Source organism: Electrophorus electricus, chromosome 3, assembly GCF_013358815.1.
Source record: "Electrophorus electricus isolate fEleEle1 chromosome 3, fEleEle1.pri, whole genome shotgun sequence".
Classification (NCBI taxonomy): Eukaryota; Metazoa; Chordata; class Actinopteri; order Gymnotiformes; family Gymnotidae; genus Electrophorus; species Electrophorus electricus.
The window spans coordinates 8,334,476-8,350,536 of record NC_049537.1 but is presented as its reverse complement, the minus strand read 5'-3'; the positions used below and the strand labels follow the sequence as shown (position 1 = coordinate 8,350,536).

Below are 16,061 nucleotides of genomic sequence, written 5' to 3'. Positions count from 1 at the left end.
AAGTAGTCAGTCTACACAACTGAGTCCTGAGTACTTGTAATTTCTAATGTTTTATATTGGGGATTATTTATTAATTTATTTTGTAAATAATAAAGAAATTAAGGTGAAATTCGTCTAGAACTTTCAGGACTAATCGTGTGTTTCTTCAGTAATTCATCAGTAGGTGGTGCTGTCGGACAATAGCTATGTGTTACTTGTCCCAGTACAAGCCTGAACACAACTATATAGCACCTTGCAGCTTTAACAGTCATGTAGTCTGAGTGAGCAGGTTAGGCAGGAACTGTGCTCAGTCTCTAGTATTCGTGTACCATATTCAACATGTTAGACTGTTAGTGCAGTTGTTTTAGATGCTGTAACTTTTCATAAATATATTTTGTCTTGATCAAAACAGGTATATGCCTCTTTTCTGGGTCTCAGAGTCATCAGGGTTGAGAGTGATCTTCCACCTAAACAAATCCAATCAACAGCATGGTCAGAAACTCTCCACTGATGAAAAGTTGGGGATGGCTTACACAAACTGTATTGCAGCAAATAATCTCTATATGTACATGTTCAATTCATTTCTGAAAAATAAATATTTAAAAAGAAGTGGATGGTAAGTGCATGTTACTATGCTCTTTTATCTCCTTTGTATATCATAAAAAGTAAGAAAAGTATCATGCTATATTTTGTTAAATTGGTAATGAGAAGACCAGGCGAATGTGTAGGCTGGTTTGTGGATCCCTCTGGTCGTTCTAAGGTTTGTTTATGTCACAGTTGTCTTTCTTTTGTGCGGGTGTGTGTTTGTTTCTGTCTCGCTAACATCAGCTCTTTGACCTTTTCGTTATATACCCTCAAAAGATGCTTGCAACCATTCCCCCTCATTACCAAGGATATTTGTGTTTGTGTGTGTGTGTGTGTGTGTGTGTGTGTGTGTGTGTGTGTGCACGCAAGTGTGTGCGTGAGCGTATGTGTAAATCAGGGAGAGATAGGAAGTGAATAATGATCAATACTGTCAGTATGTTAATGACTAATTGGTGTGTGTTTGTGCGAGAGAGAGAGAGAGAGAGAGAGAAATAACTAACAATTTTGTTAGTTTATTATTGGGTAAATAAAATTTCCTTTGGGTGTGCACAGACCTATGTGATATTTATATAAATTAATTTGTTTGCATGTGGGTGTGTTGTATTGATTATTGTAATGTGTGTCAGTTTGTGAGACCCTTTCTGTGTGGCCTTCACTAGGTGGATTACTAATGGGACCAAACACACATACAACCACACTCACTCCTTCTCCCCCTGAGACACACAAAACTGAAATAAACTGACTTTTAGCCATTCAACTAATTAATATTTCAGCTAATGAGGAGAGGAGAGGTTAAACTTCTATCTTTTGTGAAGTCATCTTAAGTTCATTCTCTACCGCAGAGTTACTTCAGGAACACCCCCCCCCCCCCCCCCATCAGATGTTATGACAGTGTTCAATCAGATTTGTTAACTATTTAAATAACTACCAATGAATACAAAGGGACAGTACAAATATGGTCCCCATCTCTAGGTTACTGCTGTCCATATTTGTAAGCGGGCAAGTAGCAGACTCACCAGAGAAAATTAAGACTTAATTTACTGTAAGATCTGGAGTGTGGACATAAAAAACAATATGGTTGTAGTAGATAGGAACTGAAAGACATTTTTATTATTTGATGCTTTTTAATATTTGTAATAAATATATATAATAAAGAACAGCACAGTTCTGGAATTGCAAGGCATTGCGACAACAATCGTTCCACATAACACTTTTAAAGCACAATCAACACTTTATATCGGCACTTCAAACACACACAGTACAGACACATACAGGATGTTGTATATTACAGATCTCTCTCTCTCTCTCTCTCTCTCTCTCTCTCTCTCTCTCCCTCTCTCTCCCACACACACACACACACACACACACACACACACACCTATGTACAATTGGTTAACATTGATACTGCACATAGTACATTCTTGTGATATAATGCACCAGAGAATTGCTTATTAATAGTTTAATATTAGACCTCAAAGTTCATTATTTATAAAGCAAGGTAAATGTAATGTACATATCAATAAGACAACTGCAAACAATACAGTAGGTATCCATGCCTCTAAATGCATACAGTTATGAAGATATTTCTTTTATAATGCAGCAATATCTCTCCGAGTCATGTGCTGATATGAGCTTTGCTTTTTCCTTGTTTGTGATTCCACATTTTCCAGGATTAACAGTCCTAGGCTGGGATTAATCAGTGTCCAGTGGTCAGAAAGCCAGAATGGATCCCTAAACCGCATTTGATGGTGTGCTTCCCAGTTTTTTTTTACATAACACAAAGAGATCAAAGAGACTGTGAATGAAAGAAACAGCAGTAAAAGCCAGCAGCTCATGCTCAACATTAAACAAAAAAACAGGCTGAGACTGTTTATATAAGCAATATCCCAGCAATCTCCAGAATCTTCAATATTCACAATTTGATAAATAAAGAATTTTGAGATTTGTATCGTATATGACATTGGTTATAAGAAAACCGAAGCTCCAGAAAGCCTGGCTTTTAGAGGGAAAGTAAGGATTCGTGCACTTTCAGAACAAAGCATGTTGCTTTAGGGAATGTTGGTCTACAGAATGTCAAAGCATTCACAGTCTATGGAGCACAGAGAGACACAGGCCCTACCAAATGCCTCCGGAAAAGCACCTGATAGGCAGAGCCTTAACCACTACTGCAAATGTGCCTGTCAGTGTGTGCAAAGAAGACCATTGTATGTGTTAGTGAGTGTGTGAACTGGCCAAAATGGCCACTTGGTGGGTTTTAATTCAATTCTGAAGTCAAAATCAGGTTTCACATTAGAAAAACTGGCCTCAATACTACAAAAAATAAATAATTAAATAAATAAAATGTTACATCTACTACTACATAAATCCTGGAGGTTTTATGAGGTATACAAAGGGTTTAGGGCAAAACAGAAACAAAACAAAAAAGAAGCTCAGAAAAAGAATTTTACTGAGCCTTGTGTGTGTGTGTGTGTGTGTGTGTGTGTGTGTGTACTAGAGTGGTGTATGATAGTGGATTTATGTATATACCCTGTTAATATAAATACACTATGATGTCATTACAAATATGATCAACACATGTACCTTTAAGGCATTGTGTGTTTATGTGTATGTGTTTGTGCTTGTGTGTATGAAAACATGTTAGCCAGTCTAGAAACCCACTGAAGTTTCAGTGTTTTCTGTGTCTCTGTTGGTGTCAGTGCAGAAGAGAAATTTGCTGAAGGTACTATATTTGTGTGTGTGTGTGTGTGTGTGTGTGTGTGTGTGTGTGTGTGTGTAAGAGTATGTGGGTAAGTGGATGGTTTGTATGTGTGTATGAGTAATTCATAGTATAGGCGAAAAGCCTGCTGCAGGTACTGTTGTGAGTCTGTGTGTTTAATAGTCAGGGTAGATAAGAAATCTGCTGAAAGCTATGTACTTGTGGGTGTATGTGCGTGAGTGTATTAGTCGGGTACGTGAGGAACCCTCTGATTGCGCTGTATTTGTTGTGTGTGTGTGTGTGTGTGTGTGTGTATGGGAGTGTATTTGTTGTGTATGTGTGTGTGTGTGTGTGTGTGTGTGTATGGGAGTGTATTTGTTGTGTATATATACTAAGGGTAGATGAGGAAGCCGCTCAATGTGCTCTTTGTGTCGTACGGATGTTCGTTGTGTGTATATGTGTTGTGTGAGTGTGTGAATGTGTTATGTGTCTGTGGATCTTGTGTCTTGTGTCTGGTGTGGTATTTGTGTTGTGTGTGTGTTCTTGTGTGTTTTATGAGTGTATGTGTGTTGTATGTGTGTGTTGTGTGTGTGTGTTGTGAGCCTGTGTGTGTGTTTGTGTTAGTCAGGATAGATGAGGAAGCCGCTGAATGTGCTGTATTTGTTGGTGTTTCCTCCGTGGACCTTTCCGCCATCCAGCTGCACACACACCTCGTCGCCCACATCTAAGTGAAGGATCACACTGTTGGAGGCATAGTCGTAATTCTGGTCTGCATCCTGTGCAATGGCACTTGCCCTCACCTGAGACACACACACAGATAGAAGGTTAAAGGTTTTATTTTTTAAAAAGTGTAACACACACACACAGCATGTATTCATTCACTTTCCAACATTTCTGTCTGGTTCAACTAAAAATGTATTAAAATATCCACACAGCATATACTTTATAGGCAAACCTTCAATCTATCTTAAAAGTGGAATGACGAATAATACCTGATGAATAATAAGTGATGCTGATAAAATGAGAAACTCTTCTTGTCCTTGTACCCTTTCACTCCATCTGTGCTGTACCACATTTTCTTTCCTAATAATGGCATCTCTGCTTCTTCCTGTCTACTGGGCTTGGCTCAGACAGATGAGATGGGCAGTGACCTTAGATCCTCACATCCTCACGTTTCATTGGACATTGGATAGTTTTCTCTCTCTCCCGTGCTCCTTTCTCTCTCGTTCTCTCTCTCGCTCTCTCTCTGTGTCTGTGCTGTATATATATACAACACACACACACACAGGTATATATATATATATATATATATATATATATATATATATATATATATATATATATATATATATATATATATATATATATATAGATAGATAGATAGATATATACATAGAGAGAGAGAGAGCGAAAGAGAGAGAGAGAGAGAGAGAAAGAGAGAGAGAGAGAGAGAGAGAGAGAGAGAGAGAGAGAGAGAGAGAGAGAGTTTGTGTATGTGTGTACAGATCTCTTAAGTCCATAGGGATTACAATATTGATCCACTTGTTGCATGTAATTTACAGGAAAGCCTTCCTGTAATTCCTGATTTGGGCACACTAGTTGCATTCTAACATGTCCCAAGGTCCACTGACTCACAAATTCCCTGTATTGGATTTTGGATTCTGAGTGCACATTTATGCGCTTGCATGAACACACACACACACACACACACACACACACACACACACACACACACACACACACACACACACACACACACACACACACACACACATACACACAAACACACAAAATAAACACTAGTGAGTGTGCTCAGAATCCAAGGTGGCCTTCAACTGCATGGATCTACAAATATGTGGTATACCTACAATGGTCTAAACAAATCAATATTCATACTTCACGAATATACATAATTTCATTTGTCAGTAGTTCTGTGTTTAACTTATTCAGATTTTGCATCTGAGAACAAGCCCACTGCAGCACCTTAATAATTTAAGCTCAAAAGTAAATTGCAGAATTGCGTTCAGATGAAGGTAACGTTCAGGCGAGGTGGATTCAATTCTAAAAATAAATAAATAAAGAATAATATACAAATATGGACGCTTGCTTGTTACAGTACACTACATACATGCTTTCTGAATGCAAATGCCCTCTCTAGCCCACTTACTACACCTGACATCAATTCACTTTATGCTGTATGTCCACGAAAAATATATAAAACCTTTAATGTTCTGTAATTAATAAAGCAAATGTAGCCAAATGAGGGATTTTATTCCGCTCGTATTTCAGTCGCGTCTCAAAGCGGATCGACATTTTCTCGTGTTGCTTTGATTCCTCGCACATCTTCTTATTAATTATCCCCGTCCTCCTCGCTCGTCTCTTTCCCTCTCTCCCCTGTGTTTTCTTCCACGGGACTGCATTTCCATTTTTTCTCCTTCGATTCAGAATGAGATGCAGGTCACGCGCGTGTCTCCCTTGTGCGGCTCGTGTTGGTGAGCGCGTCCCTGTCCGGTCTAAATCAGATTGATTAACGGCGCGAGGTGGCAGCTCCCACGGGACCATGGGGGATGTGGCGGGGGCTCACGGGCTCGGTAATTGCCAGGCGCGGCGCCTCGGTTGTTGTCCCTAATGGGGCCCACTCGTCAATAACTCCACTGTATCACAATAAACGGAGCCCCGGCACTGACCACTGCGGTCAAATGGAGTCATGAAGTAATAACTTTGTGTGTGTGTGTGTGTGTGTGTGAGAGAGAGAGAGAGAGAGAGAGAGAGAGAGAGAGAGAGAGAGAGAGAGAGAGAGAGAGTGTAGTGATGGTTACATTCAGATGGATAGTTGATGTATTTTATGTGTGTTGGCTCCGATGTTTGATAAGCATGTCGTTTTCCCTGAGCAGGTGTTATTTTCTTCTAGAAGAAGTAAGTCTTTAACAGAGCTACCTTAACTGAGCGTCTTTAACTCACTTTAGTGTAGTGCACAATGTAGAGCTGTACTGGACAACATTAGCAGGCATCCCTGAAGTAATGTATTGATGCTCCTGAACACGATTAGGGGACACTCAAGTCTACTGTAAAGGGCTACACTTTCTGAACAAACTATTTAAAGGAAAGAAATACAGGACAGGCAGACAGAGTGTGTATAATACAAACTCTGACAGTAGGCCTAATTATCACAATGTGCTTCATGCACCCCTAGCATTTAAATTATATCTGCCTAAAGGAGGAAGGGCAATGCTATACGGCTTCTCTGAATGCTCAGGGGATATTTAACCTCCACACGGGTGGGGCAGGAATCTTCATCACTGAATGATAACAGTGATTTATCAATTCACATATGAATTCATTGTGCTATAATTCTGTGCTCAACAGACGATTGTCTCTGAGCAGCATTTAAAATGCTAACTGGGGAGAGGACTGCTGAGCTTCCTGCCTTGGTATGAACTCTAGCCAAACGCATGACAGCTAGTTCACATGTTATTCTTAACTGTGGTCTTGTTCAGCAAAGGCTGAGATTCCATTTTAGAAATAGATTTCTAATTGTATATTGCCGTGAGCTGAAAAGGTAGAGACACTGACAGTAAGACATACAGACGGAGACCTCCCCTCCCCAACCTCCTCAGCTGCCCTGGGCTCTCAGATTTACACACTCACACACACACACACACACTCACACACACACACACACACACACACACACACACACACACACACACACACACACACACACACAGAGGAAGAGAGAGAGAGAGAGAGAGTGAGTGTGTGAGAGGCAGAGAGAATAAGACATTATGCAGAAATTAACATTTTTTATCATCTTTGTCAAATTATAGAGTCATTGGTCATTGAAAATGAACACAGAAAACCTTTGTGAGATTCACAAGAAGTCGAAGAATCCTGGAGAAAATGTTGAACAGACTTTTTGCCCCAACAGAACCCTTTGTACATTTGTGTGTATTCCTGTATTGGCTAACCCTTAGCTTTACTAATCACTAGAATCAGTAAATCTATCCCTTTTCCTCTGTCTGTCTCTCTCTCTGTCTGATGTTCAGTGTTGCTGAAGGCTAATTGGTGGTTCAGGTGACTGCTGCTCAATTAGGAGCTCCCTAATTGGCTGTTGACAGTATATAGACAGTAATTTGTGAAAAGAGTTTATATCTGAGGGTTTAATAGCAACTTGGATGTTATTTGGTTAAGAATATGTGTGTGTGTGTGTGTGTGTGTGTGTGTGTGTGTGTGTGTGTGTGTGTGTGTGTTTGTGTGTGTGTGTGTGTGTGTGTGTGTGTGTGTGACAGGAGGTGTCCTTTATTGGGCCTCTTCACAAACCCACATTGACGTTACTCTCTGCGTTTGTATGAGCTCGACCTTTAGGCTGCACTCTTCAAAGGGCAATGAAAACACAGGAAATGAGAGAGAGAGCAAGAAAGCAAAGAAAAAGGATAACAAGGGGAGAGAGCTTTCAGAAGAGAAGCAGTGCAGCAGACCCTGGTGAGATCTCCTGAGGTGCACTAACCCATCCACTGCACACTACATCATTAGCAATATCAGCCCTATCAAGGTCATGTTGGCTGTTATCATCAACTAAATTAATCAATTAATTAGAAGCTGTAACCTCGTTAACTGTGGTTTAATTGACAGGATGTTAGTGCCTGTGCTAACACCTCCTCTGTATCATCCTGTAATTAGCTGTATGGTATACTGACAGCACCACAGAGAGATGGAGAGAGAAAATGTGCGTGTGTGTGTGTGTGTGTGTGTGTGTGAGAGAGAGAGAGAGAGAGAGAGAGAGAGAGAGAGAGAGAGAGAGAGAGAGAGAGAGAGAGAGCGGGAGGGAGGGAGAGAACGAGAAAGAAAAGGAGAAATGAGGGAAAGGGGTGAGAAATATAGATGGATGAGGGGTTGGAGGGGCAGAGGATGAATGAAAAGAGATTCTGAGTAACATGAAATAACACAGAAGAACAGAAAGTGGGAGACCCAGAAGAAGGGGCAGTTCTGTACATACCTAGAATCATTTACCAAATTGAATTATAGCTGGATGTATCTTCTCTAGTCTGAACAGAAGTTTTGTACCAAATCACCAAATCACTTCCCCTCCCCTGCCATTAAGGCAAACTTAATTTTCAACACCATTATGGAAAGTATCTTAATTTTATGAAAAGGCTGGGAAAAATATTCTGCATTTACTGGTGCTATAGTCTTGGATCATTTTAGAAATATTTTAAACATGGTTGAAGTAAATAAATAAATGGTGTGCATAGCTAATAACTTAGCATCATACTGTCTAACATAATAATGTCTTTACTCACAAGTCATGAGGTGTATCATAATGGTAATTGTGTTCATAGTATCAACTTCTAAAATTCTCTGACCTGTGATAAGGTCAGTAGTCATTCCCACTTGCTCACTGGCTGTGCTTCTGGCCTGCCTGTCCTGTTCATCTGTCTTCCTTACCCTCATCTGATGGTGGCTGTGTATGTGGCCTCGCGGCTCCACTCTCTCTCCACCTCTCTGTCTGCTTTGCTCCCATTAGCCATCCATCTTGCTCTCCTCTGTTCATCTCTCTATCATCCCACACACAGCCTCACTCCCTCCCGCCATACGTCAGGATACCCAGTGCGCTATACAGCAGTATTCCTGTGAGTCCTAACTTTGGGTAATATTTAAAATGGGGTGTGCTTTATTTATCGGACATGGTCGTCACGCTGTGTGTGAGCTGCTCCAGCAGAGCCATCCTGGACAGAGGCTGTTTACTGGGGCCTTGCAAGGGGTTAAATAATTTAGGTAAATAGTAGGATAATTAATGAGGACACTGATGGACATACATTGATATGTGTGTGTGTGTGTGTGTGTGTGTGTGTGTGTGTGTGTGTAGCTGTGAAGAGGGGGAATCTCATCTTAGAGGCATGAATGATTCAACAGAAGTGGAAAGCACTAGAATGACAAAATATGATAGCAAGCAGTAAGCTGGCTAAAACTGCCCCATTCTCCCAACCCTTCCAACTTCCACTCGCTCCCTCTCCCCATGCCTCCATTCTCATGACTTCACTGCTCCTTTATTCCTAAGACAGACACTGTGAAATCGAAGAACAGTCTGCCTGTGGCCTGCACTACATGGGCAGTACCCACAATAAAGTGGGTATGTTGGATGAGTATCAAGGGTGCAATTCTATTACTCCTCTAGGAAGGAGATTTAAAGATAAAAACAGTGACTGGTAAAAGTATATGTTTTAGTGGTAAATTCTGCAATGTAACAAAATAAAAATGGATTTATTTATAAAAATGCATTTATTTTTACAGCAAATTATAGCTGATTGGCTGTCTATTTGTTTAATATAACAATTGTTTACCTTTAAGTATTTGTATTTTTATTTACAGTTAACCATTGTTAAGCTCAGTGAACTGCATTTCTTAAAAAATTTTTTTTTCAGTAATCTACAGAATGGTATATTTATGTCTTATTTTGACATTTCACAGCATTCACAGGATTTAGGCTTCACCATGCAGGTTTTGGATGGTTTTCATTTTAGCTAAAACCTTAAGTTAGATTTTTATGTTCTTTGAATCTACACTATCACAGCAATGAAATAAGTCCATGACAAAAAAAAACCCAGCTGTGAGCTTAGTGTAGTTCAGGTATCTGACATCAATAAGCACAATTTTCCCAGTACAAATATCATTGCAATACACCAAGGACAGAGGGTGAAAAGGCTGCAGGTTCTAATACACCTGGGCTTGCCCGGTACTCCCACGTGGGCTTTTCCAGAACTTCTCTGTAAGGGTTCTTCCTAGCAGCAACAAAAGAGCTCTTACACTGTCACAAGGTGGCTGGAAATTCCAATGAAATTTCTTATGGAATCTTTTTAACTCCCTGACCTACCAAAAAATGACTGCTTCCTTTCAAATTCAAAGCACAGTTAACAGACTGCTCAGGAAACTGGACTGGTTGATTTAGTATATTATTATTATCATCACAAAAGTGGCCTTTCCAGTACTGTCATAGAAGGTAAGCAACAAATGCTTTTAGCATATGTTGTGAGCATCCTGAGCTCAGACATTCCAAATTAGTTTTATGTGGGTATTGTTGATGAAACACAACATTCACCTAGTCCAGCAAATGTAAATGATTATTGTAAAAATAATACTCCACTCTTTGTGCACATCATGTGTTCATCAGTGTAGTTTTAGTATACTACAAGACATATTGCAATCACAATAATGTAATAATATCCTTACAATATAGTTTTTTGTCCATATCATGCAGTGCTATTTGGATGTAATTATCAGTCTTGTAGATACAGGAAGCAGCAGTCATAAGCTGGATAATGAAAACTTTAGTCTTGCTTGTCTCTTGTCAAATTTCTAAAAATGTTATTAAATGCTTTGAAAATGCTATGAAAAGGTCATAATATACCTGTGCTAGCCCGGCACAGCTTTATAAACCTATGTCCTGAAAATTACATTGCAAAGAAGGTTCAATAACACATTACTGCAAAGACTCAAAGGGTTCTCACATAACACGCTACAAATGTATGCGTGTGAGTGCGTTCTTGCATACATGTTGTGCACATGTGACAGAGAGCGTGTGTAAACACACACTAACAAGGGAATACTTCATCTCTCTTTGACTAATCTCTACCTTTCCCTCCTCTGTTCTGTGACTCTAATCAAACCTAAATGGTTGAGTTGAGAGCGCTGGACTCCCCGATCCGTGTCCCGTTTTACCAGATGGAGGCTCGTGTGAGGCTTCTGCTGCTTCTCGTACTCTCCTTACTTATTCGTTTATTTTAAATCCAGGGCTCCTATGAGGACTGCCTCCAGCTGTTGCATTTTGTTCCACAACAGAGTGTCTGCGAGAGAATGTGTGTGTATGTGTGAGGTGACCAAGAAGGACTCAGCTTTGACTCCTGTGAAGCGGGGAGTGTGTGGGATGGATACTCTTTTTATTAGTAGTATCTATTGGTCTTAAAACAGATTCAGTTTGAATCTATTCAAAAAGATGAGAGCAGGTATCAGTCAAGGTTTTCAATATTTATAGAACTTAATTCTTCTTAAGCAAAAATAACATGAGCCCTAAGTAATTTTCTTATATGGATACACATATAACTACACACACATAGACTTCATTCAAACTTTGACACAGATTCACTCAGATACGCTCAACAGACACTCTCTCTTTCCCTCCCAGTAACTTCAGCAAGGCCTAAACTGATACACTGAGAAAATGACTGTTGAATTATTGAAAGGCTGCTTTAGCAGATCTTATTTGAATGTTAAATCCAATCCATCCATTCATCTCAGTGAACAACAATCTGAAATTGATTTCATATACCAGTCAAATCAAACTTTGGTTAAAACTAGCTCACTTCTTGCTGTACCTATAAATTATTTTTCTTTGAATTTGCTGAAGTTTCTGCTGGTGTGAATTTGGCCTCAAAATAATGACTGCCCTTTCTGAAAGCTTTTTACGGAGCCAGCTCACAATCTTTCCCACAGTGTCACAGAGTCACATACACATGCACACAAATGCACACACACCACACACACACACACACACACACACACACACACACACACACACACACACACACACACACACACACACGTATACATGTAAACACATGCAAAGATCTCCTACCTGTCCATTCTTCTTGAGGTCCGCCCACATGCTGGTTCCATCCCCTCCCCTCATGAGGACGTGATAGGTGAAGTAGTAGATCCCAGGTAAAGGGCAGGTGAACTTGCCTGTGGTGGGCTCATAATAGTTCCCCACATTGGTCACGACATCATCAAACTTGAGGATATCACTCCCTTCGTGCTGCTTGCGTAGACCAGCATAGAAGGCTATTTTGGGGCTGTAGAATGAAGGAACATATCCTCCTGGGCCTGGACCTGGGGGACCAGGAGGACCTGGCTTCCCTGGCTCTCCAGGGGGCCCTCGTGGGCCTGGGGGCCCCGGAAGCCCTGGGTTACCACGAAAACCTGACTTCCCTCCCCCTCTGCGTACGGGGACATCTTGTGGGGGCGGGGAAACAGGTGTGAGATCGTTAGTGGGCGTAAGAGAGTCACACACCATTTTGCAACTGCCCAACATCTCATAATGTGTCCCACTACCCCCGGCTCCACCCAGCTTGATGCTGTGGACCAACAGTGGGATGGCAACTAGCAGCACAAGCACCATGGCCACGCCCACTGCAGCACCAATGACACGCTTCCTGCGGCTAAGGCGAGAGGCTGCTAGAGAGAGGAAGTCCTCCTCTCCTTTAGAGGACACGGGGCCGGCCAGAATGAATGCTGGGAAGAAGAGAGGACTAGGGAAAAGGGAGGTCTGAGCAGGTGATGATATGAAAAAAGTTGTAGAGCTGTTCCCAGCAAAAAGATCTTTGTTTCAATTGTACAAAATCCACCCCTACCAAAGAACAGGGGAAAAATCCTCAATAAAACTCCTGATGGTGTCTTTTTTGAGTTTCACAGATGTGACAGGTTGATATTTTGTGTTATAGAGACCCTTTCCTTTCATCAGCACAACAGGTCCAGTTATGGCTCACACCCTGAATAAATCACCTTCAACCGTTTGTACTCTGGATGCAGGATGTGATTAACACACAGCTGATATGAGCAACATGGAGGGCTCAGTGCTTCAAAACTGGTGTCCTTTGATGGAGATGCTATAAAGGAGTGATTTGGAGCTGTATTTCTGTGTTATAGGCTGCTTGTAAAATGTTTCTATAGAGGTAGAGAGTTGATAACAGAAGGGTTTCCCCTTATTTTTAGGTTAATTTCCTCTGGCTTAGAGAAGCACTGTATGTCTGAGGAGTCCATCTCCAGTGCAGCTCTCATTCTCTTCCTCCACCGGGAAAATGCTATTACAGGGCAACACGGAAAATCCTGTTACAGATTTTATGGCAAGTCTTTTTCTTACGTGCGATCAATAAATTCAGTTATTTTGTTCAAGACAGTCTTACATCCAGGGTATGTGTCCATTCCTCAGTTGTATTAGCTCAAGGGTGGATAGAAGGAAGGGTGTTGAAGAGGAAGGGAGGTGTAAAATCAGGCTTACAGGGCTGCTCTTCAGGGTTCACTTCACTAACCATCTGACTCCTTTAGGTTCCAAGTGCAGCTGTCTTAGAATCTTACTTCTCATCCTACAGAAAATACAAGAAAGAAACAGGAAATAATAATACTCTGAAAGCAATTTTAAGATTTATTTGATACAGTATTGAAACAGATTAGTAATGAAGCTACTCAATTTTCAGTTTGTTCATTGCAACTAGTGGTAGCCTACTGTAATTCTTAGGGAATTCTTGATTGAATTTGACTACTGATTAAAAATGACTTCATCGATATAGCCAGGTGGACTCTCAGGTGCCTGGGTTTGTGGTATTGGCAGTGGTATATAGCTGAACACATCACATCTTAACAGTTTTTTTGTTTTTTACGAGGTTGCCCATTCTAAAGATTTTCTTGTTAGACAAATAACATTTTGAAATCAACGGGCACACGTATTTGAGAATTTAAAACAAAGCAATTCAAAGCCAATGCAGTTTTAAAACAATATTCTGCTAGTATGGCTAATGTGTCCTGATAAGCATCTCCGATTGTTGCACTTTATAAACACAATGACTCTTACCTCTACCAGGAATTCCTCCAAATTCGATCACTGATTCCCCCAAAGAAGCGCTCCTCCTCAGCTTCGTGCGCGGACAAACCAGAACACCTCAGGCAAGCGGTCTTCACCTTACCTTGCCGTCGAGAACGCTCACCACGATAGTATTAACTAACCTGTATTTGCATCATTCGTTTTCAACCAAAATTAAGTCTATCTATTCTCCCCTCGAATTTCCTATGTTTTAAAAATATTGCCCTGGTAGGCTTCTAGAACTTGTTTCCATTGTAGCATATGCTGCAACAAACGATTTGGATAAATGATACCTGGAGTTGAAATTTAATAGAATCTGGTTTTACTAAGCTTCTCTTTAATGAATATAACGCCTAGTAATAATCACCGTCTTGTCACTTGTAATAAAGCGGAGAAGCAACAGTTTTCTCACTTGTACGATTTCTGCGTACAAGGCACTACTACCCTCGGGCTGTGTCTCGCGCTTCCCCCGCCCCTCGAACAATTTTGTGCTCGCGGTCTCTCGCATCCGTCTACTCGGGTCAAGAAATTGATTTCTGGAGGAGTAGACTTGCAGTGCTATTACATCCAAACTGCTGCTGCTGACTAACCAATTAGTGATTATGAAAACTGATCAAATGTGACAATGTGAAGTCAATAAAAACGGAAAAAATACCAGGATATTGCACGTGTGCCTCCTAGGTCAGTTCAAACTCATGAAAAACATGAACAAATTCCTGTACACTTGATTGTTCCTTTAAAGAAAATCATGGTATCCCTGTAACAGGTTATTGCTTCAAATTGGAGGGAATTATATTTTAATACTATAAAAACTATGTAAGTGCTTCTATTAAAAGAGAAGGAATGCTGGGAGCACACTTTTTACTGGCCGGTCCTATGGGCTCCCCCCCCCCCCCCCCCCAAAGCCCCCCCTCAAGAAACACAGCTCCAGCAGGACTTTTTCCATTTTTGATTCTGTTGTGTCCATGTTCTAAACCTCTCTCTCGCTTCACCACCTTCCCCCTAGGAGCCCACAGGCATGAGGTGCAGAGTAAAGGATGCACACAGATACACACTGGCTCCAGCCTTCTGCCTTGTTAATGTCTGTTTCCCTTCGATGTTTGAATATAGAAGTATCAGTTAACTTTTAACATAAATTCCACACAACACATGCATGCCCACATGCGCGCACACATGAGAGTTAAGAATTAAAATGAAAGTGCAGGAATGACAGATAGGTGGAAAGGTTGAAAGAAAACAAGAAGATGAAGATGACAGTGAGTGGAAGAGGGTGGGAGAGAGAGACTGGGAACAGAGAAGAGTGGCAGAGTGGAGGTTAGAGAGATATAGAATGATAGACAGACAGTTTAGGGACATTTTCAAGTCTGGTGTCTGTGTCTGTATCTGTGTCTCTTGCCTTCAGGACTCATTAGCAGTGAAGGACACTTACAGCCTATCCTCCCTCCTCTACTTTCTTTACATATCACCTCTTTTTGCACACCACTCTCTTTCATCACTGGTTATGACTCTGTCATCTTCTCTGTGTGTACTGCTATTGTACCTTCTATTTTAACCAAGTAGTGCACCCCACAGAATCCAACCAAACACACATTTCCTCTTCAACTAGTCTCTCAAGCAACCCCTTCCACTTTTGGTCAGAGCTTAGAGATACTACTAGAGAGAACAGGATGGATAAGCTCTTTCTTATGTCCTGGGATACATGGCTCCAGTTTTTTTGTTTTTGTTTTTTTGTTTGCCAGTGTTCTATTTCCCACCAGAGCTAGATGTAAGATGAAACATTTGAGGTTTTTACTAAAATGTGGGACTGTTCAAGAGAACATCAGGAAAACACCTTAAGGAAAATCTTTTCATCAGTTTAATCAGCCTTTACCATCTGACATATGTTCTTTTTGCATTTGTGTAAGCCAGAAAGCATTATTTGTTCATTAGTTCACTTCTAATCTTTAGTTTTTTAGTTTATTTGACAAATAGATGTCAATCAAATATGTTTCAAAACACCGAAATAATTCCAGTGATCTAGAAAGCAAAGTGCCATCCCTCAGCACACACTATGGAGAGCTGAATACTGAGCCCTCGGCAATGCTGCCTGCACAACTATGCACATGCCCATTGGCCCGGTGTGTCGCTTAGCGACAGAGGGGACAAGGACATCGCCGTCCTTTCCTCTCATTG

At 40.8% G+C, this 16,061-nt stretch overlaps 1 protein-coding gene across 1 annotated transcript; it reads right to left on the bottom strand.

Moving 5' to 3' along the window:
* Nucleotides 1-3,879: 3,879 nt before the first annotated feature.
* LOC113575998 (complement C1q-like protein 4) lies at nt 3,880-12,437 on the bottom strand. Its single transcript, XM_027007879.2, has 2 exons — nt 11,889-12,437; nt 3,880-4,059 (listed from the first exon to the last, which is right to left on the bottom strand). The coding sequence occupies exons 1-2, from the start codon at nt 12,429-12,431 to the stop codon at nt 3,880-3,882; spliced, it is 723 nt and encodes a 240-aa protein (XP_026863680.1). The 5' UTR covers nt 12,432-12,437.
* Nucleotides 12,438-16,061: the final 3,624 nt, after the last annotated feature.

Excerpts from the sequence above, each read along its gene's own strand:
- LOC113575998 (XM_027007879.2), bottom strand. The coding sequence starts at position 12,431 with ATGGTGCTTGTGCTGCTAGTTGCCATCCCACTGTTGGTCCACAGCATC. Across the intron at positions 4,060-11,888 it reads ACCTCAAGAAGAATGGACAG|GTGAGGGCAAGTGCCATTGC; the intron begins GTAGGAGATCTT and ends TGTGTGTCTCAG.